Source organism: Dromaius novaehollandiae, chromosome 13, assembly GCF_036370855.1.
Source record: "Dromaius novaehollandiae isolate bDroNov1 chromosome 13, bDroNov1.hap1, whole genome shotgun sequence".
Classification (NCBI taxonomy): domain Eukaryota; kingdom Metazoa; phylum Chordata; class Aves; order Casuariiformes; family Dromaiidae; genus Dromaius; species Dromaius novaehollandiae.
The window spans coordinates 25,379,701-25,395,622 of NC_088110.1; the positions used below are offsets into that span (position 1 = coordinate 25,379,701).

The following is a 15,922-nucleotide window of genomic DNA, read 5'->3' on the forward strand; positions in this document are numbered from 1 at the left end:
AATTTAAGTGATAACTTAAACCTCAGTTACACATTTATAGAAATGCTTGGCTCTAAGCTTCTGGATCTCAACAGAAGGTCCTGAAAAAGACCGAGAGCTTATATTTGAACTTATAAAAATCTCTGCGAAGAGAGAGGCATTGATGGCTTTGCACTCTTTTGAACCCATTGCATTTCTGGTGTCCCTCTCGTAAAGCAGGGAAGGAAGAAGCTTTTCATAAGTCAGCTTTTCATGTTGATTGTACAAAGAGCTGCATCTTAGCTGGACTAGGATCTCTTCCCAGGAGTTTCAAAAAGTTGAGCAGCATCTGAATGATTGATGGTTGTACAGTTGGTAAGCAGTTCTCGAATGTTCATTCTGGACTGCAGACTAGAAACTACTTTCTGTTTTGTTTTGGAAAGCATAGGATTTGGTCCTTGTTTATAGGACCTCTAAATTATTTCGGAAGGCTGCTGATCCCATACAAGATATAAAGTGGATAGCATCGTCAAGAATAAAGTCTTCCCGGTTACATAGGCAAGCTGTGGTTTTTCTGATACTGAGGCAAACTTGGATTCTGTTTTCTAAAAAACATGAAATGTTACCAGGTTACTTCCATGTGGTTTTCAGATCAAAGTTTGACACAACTATAGATAGATTGTAAGAAATTTCTTAGGAAATCTGATTTCCATTTTACTATTGCAAAAGGATGGACTGACTTTTGAAAAATCACATGTTTAAAGTTTTTAAATATTTGTATTACTATTTTATATAATTTAATGCGGTAATTACCATGGAGATTAAACTCACTTTCTAGTGACTGTACCAGGGAATAGAAAGAACTATACTGTTGGCAAGTTGAACAGTAGTAATTAACCGAGCTCAGTGCTCTGGCATTACGTACCTTAAACTCCTGTGAATGCTGAGCATTTGTTCAGTTTGTTTTGGAAAGTTCAGGTGAATTTGGCTTTCCTACAAATTTTTCACTTCAAAAGAGGCATTACACATAACTGGAAACTGTGCTTCTGTTTGTCACACAGATGTGACATAGCATGGGACTTAGATACTAGAAAAGAATAGTGAGGTTTTCTTTGCCAAAAAAAAAAAGTTACATGTCAATGTAAAGCACTCCATTATCTGAATATACATAAAACTATGTTGACTATCTCTTTATTTCTTTTTCTTTGCTGGTTTAGAGAAGGGGCAGAAGGAAGCAGTCATTTTCTGAATCTCTCTTTTTTTGTTGATTTTTTTTTTAATTGAAAAACCCAAAGCTAGCAGCACTACCACCACCACCTTGGCACACACCTGATTAACTTAAACTTTAAACTTTTCTGAATATAGTTTTAACATATACATTTTGGAGTATACATACAGTGGATATCAAATTGCTATCTCTGATGTTGCTTTTGGTCACATTGCAAGCTTTACAAAATTAGTACGGCCCCCAGAATTGATTAAAAATTATAACTGCTGACAGGCCTTGGTAGGAATAAACATATTTTGTTGGTTAAAGCAGCTGATATTTGATAAACTAAACTTAAAATCCTATCAGTCCTGCAAAGGAAGGAATTAGTACAGATTTCCAAGCAAACCAGTTCCATCAGTGAGTGATCCTTTGGGTTGGTTTGGAGAGGGAGAGCAAAATTTTCTTTCTTTGTCCGTTAACTTATTTATAGGTTGACACTTCTCAATAATTTCTGATTATATTTAGGGTTGCCTAGAGCCTGTTAATTCAGGAGAGCTTGATGTCAGTTTATTGGTCAGCAAAGCTCCAAGAGTTCATTTCTGAAGTGGGAGGAAAGGGGCCATTTCACATACAGTCCTTTGGACAACATGTTGGTATATTTCCATTTAAAAAAATGTAAATTTGCCCTACAAGACTTAGCAAGCATTTAGAGGTAAGACCTGGGTTTTTTTTGTCTCAGTTGCACGTCCACCACATTGTCTTTTCATGGTAGAAGCTCTGTTGTTTTGGACTTTAACTTCGAGAGTAATCCTGCTTCTGATCCAAAGAGCCTATCTGTGAAGTGAAAGAGTTGCAGTGTATGTGCTTGAAGTACCTGAGGTCAGTTAACTTCTTGAGGTGTGTCCTTCTGTTGACTACAGAGGAAGTCTGGATGACTAGATGCTTTTAGATGGTGACTGTTTTGTGAAATCAGTCCTGCCTTAATTATAAGCTGGCAGCTGTAAAGCTGTCAGTAGTAGTGCAAATACTGTAGAATAATCATTAAAAAGAATCATTAAATATTTTTGTGCTGTGTGAATGATGTATAATGCCAGTTAAAGTTTAGTAGAATACAGGTCTTACCAAACAAACTTGGTCTTGATACTTAGAAATTTCAAGCTTGGTCACCAAAGACATCAGCCATTTGTTGTACTACATGATGTTCTGATGTCATTGATTGAAAAGCAATACACAACCAATAAAACTGGTTGGTTGATGTCTTACAAACTGGAAATCATTATTCAGTGTAAGGGGTTTTTGGAGGAGAGGTTGTCCAAATGAAGAAAAGTAGACTTATACTGTTCAGTTGCTCTGTTAATGATCTATGGCTAAAAGAAAACGGAAAAAATCAGGAAATGTAGATTGTGGGAGTGATAAATATTGACAAGTCAGTGCTACAGACTGATCTAGGTGGTTTAACATATAGTATTCTCTGGAACTGACTGCTTTTCAATATAGCTCGATGTATTTATGTAAAAAACTAGTATACTAAATAGTAGGGGAAGGGGATGTGACTTGCAAAAACTGCTTCTGAGAAGGCTTGTGGATTGAAGGGGCATGAGCGAATGTGCCATTCAGTTGCAAAATCAGAGTAATCGAGGTTGGAAGGGCCCTTTGGAGACTGTCTAGTTCAACCCCCTCTTCAAGGAGGGTCAGCTAGAGCAGGCTGCTCGGGACTGTGTCCGGTTGGGTTTTGAATACCTCCAAGGATGGGGACTCCACAACTCCTCTGGGCAACCTGTTTCGGTGTTCAACCACCTCACAGTAAAAAAGTGGGTTTTTATGTTCGGGCAGAATCTCCTGTGTTTCAGTTTGTGCCCATTGCCTCTTGTCCTGTCAATGAGAAGAGTCTGGCTCCGTCTTCTTTACACCCTCCCATCAGATATTTATTCACATTGATAAGATCCCCCCTGAGCCTTCTCTTCTCCAGGCTAAATAATCCTAGCCCTGTGAGATTTTCTTCGTATAAGAGATGCTCCACCCTTTAGTCATCTTCGTTGCCCTTTACTGGACTTGCCCCAGCAGGTCCATGTCTTTCTTGTACTGTACAGCCCAGGAGTGGACGCAGCACTCCAGGTGTGGCCTCACCAGTGCTGAGTAGAGGGGAAGGATCTCCTCCCTCAGACTGCTGGCGATGCTCTTCCTAATGCAGCCTGGGATGCTGTTGGCCGCCTTTGCCACGAGGGAGCATTGCTAGCCCATGTCCAACTTGTTGTCCACCAGGACCCCCAAGTCCTTCTCTGCAAAGCTGCTTTCCAGCTAACCAACATCTGGCCTGTACTGATCAACATCTGGCCTGTCCTGGTGCGTGGAGTAATTTCTGCCTGAGGCAGGACTTTGCATTTCCCTTTGCTGAACTTCATGAGGTTTTTCTCTGCCCATTTCTCTAGCCTGTCAAGGTCCCTCTGAACAGCAGCACAACCATCTGCTACATCAGCCACTCCTCCCTGTTTTGTATCCTCAGCAAACTTGCTGAGGATGTGCTGTGTCCCATTATCCCGGTCATCAGTGAAGATGTTAAACAGTACAGGACCCAGTATTGACCCCTGGGATACTCCGCTAGTGACTGGCCTCCAGCTGGAGTTCGTGCCGCTGATCACAACCCTCTGAGCTCTGCTGTTTTCAGTCCACCTCCATGTCCACTTATCTAGCCTGTACTTCATCAGCTTGTCCGTGAGCATGTTACAGGAGACAGTGTCAAAAGTCTCGCTAAAGTGAAGATAAATGACATCCGCTGCTCTTCCCTTATCCACCAAGGCAGTAATCTCATTGTAGAAGGCTATTAGGTTGTCTTTTCTGATCTGAGTATACTAAACCTGATGTTTTGGGAGAAATTTCTCTTACACCCATTTATTCAGGTTAGCACCTGAATCCTTCCTACCGTATGTTGCAGTTCTAAAAATGTCTTTTCTTTAAATGTACTATTTGAGTTAATTTGTCAAAGCATAAAAGTCTTATGCTGATGATATCTAAAGAGAAGGGGAAATTTCTTTTCTTGTCTTTCTTTTTAGAAGTCATCCCTCTGCAGGATTCTCATGTGTTTTTCTCCCAGCTGTATTTGGAAGAGAAATTTGTTTAAGTAGAGTTCTTTTTTATCTTTCAGTCATTGTAAGTCATTGTATTGGGGTCTGGGGATTTTTGTGCAGTATTCCTGATTTTGTTTCTTGTCATTGTTTCTTCCTGCTACTCCTTGAATCATGGATAGAAAATGATCACTGTGGATTGTATGGGTTATGCCCATTGCTTTTCCTCTCCATTTCCCCTCTGCAATGTAATTCTTCAAGTGCTACAGTTTTGACAGACGGGAAGCACAGACCCCAAGGATGTGTGCTTGCCAGACCTTTTTGGAGGAGCAGAACAACCAGTATGTCAGTGCTCCCTAACACTCTAACTGCAATAAGACATAACCTTTCTTGTATTCTCAAACTCCTTTCTTGTATGTTTTGACAGGAGACTGGAGCCCACGGAAAAACCCCTTCAGATTGTGTATGACTACTTGGCTGGGTTAGGTTTTGAGGATCCTGCCAGAATGCAGGAAGAAGCAGCAAACTCTGATCTCAGCTGTATGATTCGCTTTTACAGTGGTAAGAACTTGTATACCTGCATGCTGTCAACCTTCCTGTAGCTTTAACTATGAGATGGAACTCAGCTGAAGCACAGGTCAATGACTATTGGGTTTATAGATGGCTGCATCAAACAATATATCTGTAGGCATTTCTTAAAATACCGTGTTTTCAAAATTAATAGAAAAAGCATAGTGAATTTTGTAGTTCTCTTGACCGTATCTATGCCTTGGAGAAAAGACAACTCCATAGGAAGCCACAAGATTGCTCTGTTATCTTTATTTCTTAATGTTATGACAAACAGCTCAGAGCTCCAGGTGGGGTCAGAAACCTACTGCAGTTCACTGTAGATAAGCCATTTCAGGCAACCTGCCTGAAAATTGTATTTCCAAAAGATGTATGCATACAAGGAAAGAGCATCCTGGTTAAATACGTATACGTATATCATCCTTTATTACAGAGCCTGTGGTAACAAGATTTATAGTCAGCAAAACAGAATGTATGACCCATTTAGGGGATTAGAAGCCTTTCTTGTGTTTCTCACGTGGGTTCTTAACATGTCATATCAGTCTATCAGGAGGAAGAATTCATAGGGTGAATGGATTTCTCTCACAGGAGAAGAATGCAGTATTTCACACTTCAGAACGTTTGCTGTTGGAGTGTATTCAGCATTTTAGCTTGCGGCTAACAGAGGTTGCCAGAGAGCAGGTGCTGCAGCCTCTTGATTCTTCCCCAGCTCTGTGAGCTGGCTCCATGTGGAGGGAAGGTTTGTTTCCAGGGTCAGCACTGTTCTAATGATCTAATATTTATATTCAGTGTAGATTTTAAAAGGGTTCGTATCTACTGAAATATTCTTACTTTGCTTGTGACTACTTTGAAGTGTCTCTAGGATTCTTTTATGCTCTTCTGACTGGAGCCAAACACTTCCTAAAATGCAGCTTTTCTTTATCAGAGAACAATGTTACTTGGAATAGATTTTTGTGCATTCATTGCAGTTTGGTCTTTTGTCATATGGTTTAAAATGCAGGTATTGAAATAAGCTTCAGTGTATCCTATCAAGATGTTCGTTTTGGGACTTCATTGCTATTAATTCTCATAGTGCTATTTTCTCCTGATTAAGTAGGATTGTAGAATGACAGATTATAAGGAGAGAATGACCATTCCAGTCATCTAATTTGACTAAGATTATAAATCTAATAAGACTAAGATTGTGTCACTCTTACCTTCTCTTAAATAAACTAATGATCAAATCTTTGTCTGTCACTGAAGCAAGTTTTTTCCAATTCTTTAATTATTCTTTGTTCTGTAAGTGGTTTCTGCATATCGGTTTCCATTCTTCTTGTACATTCTCTGGTTTATATGTCAGTGGATTTAATTAGTTCTTCCAGTCTGTCTCATACTGGTAGTTCATGTCCCACTGATTGAAAAGAACATGAAAGACTCGGTGAATAGTATTTGTCTCCAAGGACAGGGGTCTTTGTGTCTCAATGTAGAGTTTTATATTTTGCTATGCTGAAGATCCCATTATTTATCGCCAGCTTTCAGAAAATAATTATGTATTTTGACCTGTTCTTTGTCCAGGTCTTTTAAAATACTTTCAACATAAATCTTGTTGAAGAAAGAGTAGAGAACAGTGCAGAACCAAGAGTGGATTCCTGATGCATCTCCTGAAACACACTTTTAAAATAATGATTCCTTGTTTATAATTACTGCCAAACATACCAGCTGTCAGAATTGTATTTGCTTAGCATGTCTCATATAATTCATACTGCTCTTCTTGCTTAAAAGGAATATTGAGCAGCACAGAAGTGATAATATTTATTGTTGCATAAGTATTTGTTATTGAAGCTCCATCAAGGTGCTTAATGCCATTTGTAAGTCCTCTTTAATTTATATTTTAGTTTCTGGATGATGACAGCATTTTGAGTCATCATTTAGCCCAGACAGCCACAGTTTGAACCTGTTTCAGAAGCATCCACTGTAAAGAGTCAACACGAGACTACTTAAAGTGACCATTTGAAAGAAATGGAGACAGTAACTGTAGCAAATACGACATATTTGAAGTTCTCTCCTTTATACAGAACGCTCCCTCTCCCTCCCCCAGAGTGAATGTTTGCAGAGTCCTGTTTTATTGATCAGGAGAGTAACTAACAGTAGGCAGTCACTTTGTTCACATTTTCCAAGCCTGTTTTTCCAGCTATTTATAAGAAACTTTGTCTTTTAATGTTTTTTGCTGTTTTTTTAATGATTTCTGCCCCTTTACTTGCGTGCTCCACAGCTAATAATGCCCATGGCACAGCCTACAGCCAGTCAGTGCTCTAGTCCTTTTGTTTAAATCGTCTTCAGGGAAATAACTTTCATTCTTCTGCAGCTGTTTTCTCCAGGCCTTCTTTTAAAGCCCGGTGGAAGCCACTTACTTGGTGGCTTCTGTAACTGTAACGTCTCACTCAGTAAGACTTTGCAATTACTTTTTCAGCTTGGTCTGAATGAAGGGTATTTGGCATGCGCATCAGTTTGACGAGGCCTGTCATTGCTGGTAGATTAAAGACACACTACACGGTCACCATCGTACGCCTTTCAGTATACTGTTATAATGGCTGCTCATCATTACAAAACTGTAAACATCAGTGCACCCACCGAGGAAGTTGCTTGTCTTTCTGCATGAGATTTCTTTCTTGAGTACACTAATATGTCTTGTCTTTACTCGTCCTTTACAATAACTGATTTTGCTTGTTACAGCTGTGTTGCTATTTGCGCTCTCACAGCTGAGAAAAGAACAAAAGGAAAATAAAGGCTACTGTCCCTTTTTTCTTCAGAAAAGCCATGCCAAGTGGAGCAGTTAGATCGCATCTTGCTCTCTGGAGTCTATAATGTGCGCAAAGGAAAGACCCAGCTGCACAAATGGGCAGAACGCTTGGTGATTCTCTGTGGTACCTGCCTCATTGTGTCCTCTGTGAAAGACAGCCACACAGGGAAGATGCACATCTTGCCTCTCATTGGAGGAAAGGTGAGACTTTTTCTTCATTGACTTCCTGTGGCTTGGGAAGGAAGAAGGGATTACAGCTATAGGTATTATCCACAAAAAGTTAATCTAGGATTTTGCAGCAAATTACTCCATGAACAGGTGCAGAGAGAGTTGCACAGCTCCTTTCTACTTACTTTGCTAGGTGGTTTTAAGGCTAATAAAATGCTTAGAGACACTGGTTCTGCTTGCACATTAGCAGCCAGTGTTGCTAATGGGTATCTCAGAAATAATTACTTATTGGGTCTGCTTCAGCAGAAAGATGCTAGAAGGGATTTACTTCTGTGTTTCTCTGCAATGACTTTACAGCTGTGTTTTCAGCAGTGCTGTAAATTGCTGGAGTTTAGACAAGCTGATTTTGTTCTCATTTTTCCCATTGCAGGTGGAAGAGATGAAACGTCGGCAGTATACGCTTGCTTTTACATCTGCTGGAGCCCAAGCACAAACGTACCATGTTTCCTTTGAAACGCTGGCAGAATGTCAGCGGTGGCACCGACAGGCATCCACGGTGAGGCTCTGGAGGCTGCAGTAGCTAGGGTGGCGGGCAAAAGGGCTGGAGCGAGTTCTGGTACAGGTTTGGTCTGAAGGCAGAGACTAAGCCATGATGCTGAAGAAAGTACCTAGGACACTTTCCAGCTTTCGTCTTTTTTTTTTGTGTGTGTGTGTGTGTGTGTGTGTGTGTGTACTCTGTACTGCAGAGGCTTTCTTTCAGCATTCTCTTGGTGCTCCATCTGTGCAGCAGTAGAAATTCTACATTTATTCATGCCCATTGCACCTGTTCAGAGTAGCTAGAACAACCCCCCAGAGACTGGGTGACTTTATAGCCCTGGAAACCTGTAAATTGTTCCTGCTGCTGTACCTGCATCTGCCTGAACTGTGGCCCATACTGGCATGGGGCCATGCTGATAGCTGGAAGTTAACGCAGAGATCATAGGTCAGCAGGGGAAGTGTAGCTTGTTTAGAGTTGTATCCTCGTTCCACATTAAAGCACAATTAGATGGAGATAGCTCAATGCTGAGCCACACTTTAACCTTATATATATATATATATATATATATATATAAAATACTAAATATTATGAAATATTAAATTATTTACAGGATAATGCAAGTCATAAAATCTGGAACGAAGCATCTAAGAACTGGAGACAAAGCATATGTAATGAAAGAAGATCTGATATTTGCAGAGACTTATGAAATGTTCCAAAAACATGATTTATAAAACCTGTCCATCATAACAGAAGTGATATTCCTAATAATATTTCCTGAGCAAGCAAACAGAAGAAGGTTAGAAGGAACAGATAGGCCAAGCACAGGTTCTGTAATCCCTAAAGGACTGAACTAGAAAGTCATCTGCTTCCTGTTGCTGCTTGCAACTTTGCATGTGGAAGGTTCACAGAGGTTATGCTTCCTCAACAGTTTCCTCAGCGAGAGATGATTTTCTCCCTTGAGGTGGTCCTCTTATGGTCTAACTTTTAGGCAGGCTCCATGATGCACACAGGGCAGAGTACGGCTTTCCATGTGTTCTTGTTGATATCCAGATATGCCTTCATGTCATGTGGCTTGCAGAGACAGTAGTAGCAAATGGCATAAACTCACACTGCATGAACTCCATTTTCTGCATGGACTGTACCTGTGTTTGGTGGGTATATGGGAGTTCTTTCATTTTCTAGCAGTTTGTTTACCACTTGCATTCTTTAGCCTTCCATTAGATTATCACTAGACTGAATCAGAGAAAAATTGTTGGTGCAGCTGCAACTCCTCCTCCTTTTCAGGTTGCGTCTCTGCGACTTAGCATGGTTGATCTTTCGTGCTACAGCCTCGAGGAAGTACCTGAGCACCTCTTCTACAGTCAGGACATCACCTACCTCAACCTACGACACAATTTTATGAGACCAAGTGGAGCAGGGAGTCTTGACTCTCTTTGCAGGTCTGCAGAGAATTACTTTTCTACTACTTTGGGGGTTCTGGACGCATCCACCTAGGGATGGAGAAGAGGGAGTGAATTGCCCATTCTGGTGGGATGTGCACATCTTGGTAAAAAATTGGTCTTCTGGAAGTTCTATCAAATGAGGGGACTAGGAAACTGAAAACGCTGCAGGCAGGTGTAAGCTTCCAACAATTGACAGTATTCATGAACTCCCTTCCACAGGTTCTGTTTAAGTTTGAGCTGAATCTTGCAGAGTGATTTGCCATTTATATAAACAAGATGCAGAAGTGGTATACTGCTACTTGCTAAACAGCATTTCAGGGTATAAAATAAAAGGTGAGGGAAAGCATAATGCTGCTGTTGTGGGTAAAAGTTTGTAGGAAAAAGTGCAGATCTGCAAAAGCCTGTTTTAGTAGGTTCTTAATGTTAACATGCATTTGGAATTGGCAGAGGGCCTTGAGACTCCAGCTTTATTTTGGAAACTTGTAACGATCTGCTTTTAAGAGGCTGGCAGTTGTACAATGGTATGGAGGTATGATGCAGTCGTCTCAGGTAAATGAAGCAGTATTACAGAAATATTTTCTTAATAAATTCTTAAAACCGTAACAATTCATAGGAAGATTAGTGTTGATATCTATATGGTACGCATGCAAAAAAATGCAAGAAGTCATTCTATGAAGTTCTAAAATCCATTAAGCAGCCTGTAGTAATATTGTCAAATGTCCAATGTCTTTGGAAAACATTGTGCCTTAAGAGAAACACATTTTGAGAAACCTTGCAAACATGAAGTCTGGTTTCTTTTTGCATCTCTAGATGCCTATTACCAGAGTATTTTTGTTTTCTTACAGTGTAATGACATGCTTGGGTATCCATGAGGGTATATGGAAAAAAACCGCTCAACTGTGGGAGTTCTTTGCAGTTTCATTGCGAGCAAAATTCTAGTCTGTTTTTGTTTTACTTCTGAACTTATTTAAATATTTTCTAACTGCTGAATTCTAATAGATTCGGTTACTGGAAAAGCTGCTTAAAACATTTCAAGCTTTTGCTTTCTACTTCTCTTTTCAAATACATTGCATGATGTGGAAAGCTATGTCAGAACTTTATTTTCTAAAATGCAGTATCCTTGGTTCATAGGATCAGCAAAGGGACTTGAGATTTTTTTCGACCTTGCACGTAGTTAACAATAGATATGACTTATCAGAAACTTGACTCTTTTCCTGTCAGTGACTATGTCTGATGAAGCTAAAATTCTCAAGCAAACAAGAACTATAAAAGGAGTCCTCACTTCAAACAATCTTGGATAAATGATAGGTAGCATTAGGTAGCCCGTATAAGGATGTTCATTGCCTTTTGAACAGATTTTCTTTCTGAGTTGTTGAGGATGTTTGTCAGGTCACAGCCTCAGATGAAGGAACCTGCTCACCTTGCAGTTGGTGTTTTCCGTGCCTAGCGACTGACAGTCCTGAACAGTGGAGCTTTCTGCAATGGCCAGATCTTTTCCTCCGAGGCAGACTCTGGAGCTCTGGGAGTCTAGTTAACTATAGTTTCAATAATGGAACAAAAAGAATTATTTCAGAGAAAGAAAATGTTAAGCAAAGGATTTCTAGCTTAGTACCTCCCTTTTCTAGAACACCTTGTCAGGTCTGATCATCTTTGGGAGAGTTGGGTGTGTGTGTGTGTACACATATATATGTTACCTAACTAGTTGATACAGAGTTGTACTGAGATGCTTTGTCAATGCAGCAGGATGTTGCATTAACCTGGAAGAGGATACCCGCTTCTGTCTCAAGTTTGGGCTGCTGGAGCAGAGGGTGGCCGTCCCATTGTTGATTTGTTGCTGTGCTTCCATATCTCTCTGCTGTAATCCCAACACGCCTTTTGAGAGCAAAACTGAGGAGCCATAATGAAAGCAGAACTTGACTTTACTAAATGGAAGTATTGGTTCTGATGACACTCCAGGAAAAGGAACCTGCAAGCATTTCAGGACCCTTATTACCTATCGTTCATGTATACAACTTGAATGACAGTTGGATTTTCATTCCATTTCTACATCCCTTACTACTGGAGAATACTGGTGCAAAGGCGAAGAGAACAAAATGGGAACCACAAAGGCTGTTAAGCTTTTTGCCCCCCATTGAATATGACGGTTTGCTCTAGGAGTCTCAGACCAAGTCGTGTCATGTACCAGTTTCTATATAGTTTTTGGAAACTCTTATGCTCCTTTAATGTTTGCTTTGATATCACTGCAGAGGGATGAATTCTAGAAATTGGTTACGCTATTTCATTTAATGCCATCCCTCTTGGGGGAATCTCAGCACAATCGTCTAATGACAGAGAAGAGCTGCCTGCCGCTAAGTGCAGGTACCATAAAAAAAAGCTGTTGTAGAATTCCAGAGAAGGCAGTTTCATTTGAAGTATTTTCTGATTCCGAAAGCTGAGACCTTTGACCTGTCGTAGATCTGCTAAAGTTGAACCAGTTCATGAGAACATTCAAATCTGTATGTTTACCCTAGTTGTTTCCTTTTTTTAATCCAAAATTGTTGTGAAGTTCTGTGTACGAGATTCTCATTTTCATATCATTGCGATATCTTTGCCTCATATTACTTTTTCTCTTTAGGAGGGCTGTTACCTCTGCAGCGTCTTCCTCTTAGTCTTTCAGTCGCATCACACAAGGGTCTGTTTGTAGTTGCAACACACATAAAATGCCTGTGCCCTTATTTATACGACAGGGCACTTTCACAAAACAAACAACCCATGTCTGAGTTTCAGATATGCTCCCTATTCTAAGAAAAAGTAAAAAAAGGATTCAAAATAAAATGGAGAAATAGGATGAATAGTTCCCACAAAGATCATTCCATTTATTGTTCTGAGTCTCAAAGGAAGTTTCCTTACAAAGAAGAAAAAATTTCAAAACCTTTCAGTATTACAGATACTTCAAGAGATCTCAAGGAAGCAGTAATATTCTCCCTCAAGTTAATATACCTTGTTGTTTTATCTACCTATATTAAAACATGTGCTTCAAGGTAAGAACTAATCACTATTGCCAAGCAAAAAGTATGCTAGCTGGAGCATACTGATGAACTGTTTCTAAGAAGTACTTGTTCAATACATGCACAGTAGATTCACAATTGTTTTATGAAAGTATGGTACTAATTTCCCCGCTGAATTCATTTCTGATGGTTCCACTTTGGGATGGGGAGCATTCTTTGGTCACGTGACTACTTGGGAAAAATACCTGTGTTTCCTGTAACAAGAGGTAGGAGCGCCTTGAAGATGCTCTTGCATATTATCCCAGCCCCTGCTCCGTTTGGACCTGAGGCAGTGACAGAGGAACTGGAACAGGCAGCCCTCTGTTAAGTGCAGATGTGGGACTGTAGTGTCTCTAAGGGCTACTTCAGTGCTTGAGGGACTGTACCTGTGGTACAATCTGCCAAGCAAGTGGCACTTTCAGTGTGGAATCCCTTTCAAGGACCTCTGGGTACGGGTTTCTGAGGTTTCCAGCATGGAGTCAGCTCCTTCTTGGCTTTCCCTTTTACAGGTCTGCTAGGCCCTTGAGGGCACATCCACTGTGCCTGGCTTGGAACGGTATTCCCCTCTTTTATTCTATTTTCAAAATAGTGCAGGTTTTGATTCACATTTTCAGCTCCTATTTTTGCAGTTTCACAATTGTAGACTGTTACTCCAAATAATCCTTTGAAGTTAAATTTAGTGAACTGAAGATTTTTAATCTCCCTAACCATCATCATAGCAACAGTCACTAAGCGGAAGTCTCTCAGGAATCAGAGTAAAATCGGGGTAGATTGTTGTCTGTCCCTGAAGAAAAATGTGGTATTTGACCACTCTCAGCATTACGAATGAGACATGAAATATCAGTGAATTAAAATCAAATTTGTGCAGAAACTACCATATTGAGCTAGCTGACTGTATCAGTCAGTGTACAAAGGCTTAAAAAGCCTTTATAACTGTTTTTGTATGTTTTTGCTTCTGAGACCACAGAGGTTTGTGATTTAACTAGTATTCCTGCCATTAGGTTTTCTCAGTTGAAGAGCCTGAACCTGTCTCATAATAGACTGGGAGAGTTTCCTGTATCACTGTGTGAGATCTCTACTCTGACAGAGCTCAATATTTCCTGTAATGGACTTCACCACTTGCCAAGCCAGATTGGCAAACTGCTGAAGTAAGTATATTCCTTTTATCTGTGGTCATAAACTTCCCTGGTGCTTTGGTTGAGCATAGCCAAAGTGAAGATGTTGCTTATGAAGGTATGAGTACTCGGGCAGCCTGCTCTCTCCATGAAGACTGACTCATGGATTTGACTCTAGTAGAAAGTTGAGAACCAAGATGTACAGTAAGCTTTGGTTTTCTTTGAAAATTAAGAGATCACAGTGTGTTTATACAGTTGCTGTTTAAAAAGTCACTGTCATTTAGCAAGTTATCTTTCATCATTTGTGATTTCCTGCCTGTTCTAACTATGTAAAATATGCTGGTGTAAATCACTTTTCCAATAGTGGAGGTTAATGAATTTTGCCTATTTGGAGTAGCCTAGAAGGGCAGTTAACAGTCAGTTAACATTATTTGACTCACAGGTGCCACCTTGCTAAACCACAGTAACTTGAAGGCTTCAAAGCATGTGAATATACTCTCATTTAAGGTTTTGCAAGTTTGAAGCTTTTTCTGTCCTATATTTTTGTTTTGTTTTGTTTTACTTTGAATTAGAGTGATTTGCACGATTTCTTGTTATGCATCATCTGCTGCTTAACACTATATTTATCATTCCTTGGAAGCAGGTTTATATAAAGGAGGAGTTTCTCAACAGCAAAGTAGATTTGAATGCATCTTGTTCTCTGCATATGCTGCCATCTTGCATTCCCTTCTTCCCTGCCTTCTTGCTATTTCCCTCCTGCATCATCTTCTAATCAGATCCTTTTTTTATTCCTACTGTTACGGAGGTGCCTTATAGGTTAATAAATAAATAATTTTTTGGAAAATAGTATTCGGTTGTAATAACAGTTACAAAAAAATGCACAGAACATTTTCCTGATTTTTACGGTTACTTTTACTATAATGCCTTTAGAACTAGCATAAAGGGTGAATCAACTACCACATCAGTTCAGACTTTTAATAAAAGAGAGAGATTGGTGTATGTTTGAGGTGTTTGTCACCCTTTGAGTTAGTGTTGGGTTTGTTTTAGTTTGTAGGTATTTTTTTGTGCTGCTCTGAGTTGTTCAGTCATTACTTTTTTTTTTTTTTTTTTTTTTGAGTTTGCACACAGCTGCTGCTCCTAGCATTGTTCATCAAACCTGTGATTCCCTGCTATTCCTGTCAGATCTGGAGGCATCTGACAAGCAGCAGAGCAACTTGGCTCCCTCACCCCCTATTTCTCCACAATTGCTTTTTAGAGTAGACAGTTTCTCTGCCTTTTGGAGGTGAATCTCAGAGTAATGTCCTTCCAAATAAAGACCACGCAGGAAGGCAATTACTACTTTGCTTCTGCTCACACTACCACCTACCTGTCCCTATCTCATGAGCAACTTGCAGTGTGCATGTGCTGCGCTTTGTAGAGAGACTCATTCCTCTCTCCAATACTCATAGCCCCAGATTTCACTTCTTCCATGCCGAGGGCTGTCCAGAAAGGTCTTTGCAGGAACACAGTTGGTGATAATAAGGCAATTGGCTTGCGCTTTCTTTTTTTTCTTTTCGAAAGCCATGCAAACTTTGAAACAATTCATCTTGCAGCAGAAAGCTACCTTGGAAAATATTGTTTTCTGAGCGGCTGAATGGAAGACTAGAATGGAAAAAGCTGTTAACAGTGCTTTATTGCTGTAACAATTGTGATTTAACTTAGAACAAGTGCCATAATAGTGATATGAGACTCCAGAGATTGGATGATGAAGGTGTGGTTAATTTTTATTATGTTTCTGCTGTTAACTAGGTGATGTGATATCATTAGGACTGTGAGATAGGTCTGTACTGTTACTGCTGCTGTTTGCTTGTTTGCAGTTTGTCATAGGTCTTTTAAAGATTGTCCAGCATGCTAAATGAGTTCTTCTTAGTTTGTAAAAGTCTGGGTGATTAAGTAGATATAGTATATTTATGCCATAGGTAGTGATTTCTGTTTTGCTTGCGTTGACTTACATTATTTGGCACAACCTTAAGTTTATCTCCAAAATAAATTTGGAACTCTTTGGTATTGCATACATG

At 39.9% G+C, this 15,922-nt stretch overlaps 1 protein-coding gene across 1 annotated transcript in view; it reads left to right on the plus strand.

The window, feature by feature from the left end:
• Positions 1–15,922, plus strand: part of PHLPP2 (PH domain and leucine rich repeat protein phosphatase 2) — a 37,842-nt gene that overhangs the window by 5,079 nt on the left and 16,841 nt on the right. Inside the window, exons 3-7 of the mRNA XM_064519900.1 lie at positions 4,658–4,791; positions 7,587–7,777; positions 8,175–8,300; positions 9,567–9,721; positions 13,752–13,898. Coding sequence (XP_064375970.1) covers positions 4,658–4,791; positions 7,587–7,777; positions 8,175–8,300; positions 9,567–9,721; positions 13,752–13,898 — 753 coding nt within the window. The remainder of the gene's footprint in view (positions 1–4,657; positions 4,792–7,586; positions 7,778–8,174; positions 8,301–9,566; positions 9,722–13,751; positions 13,899–15,922) is intronic.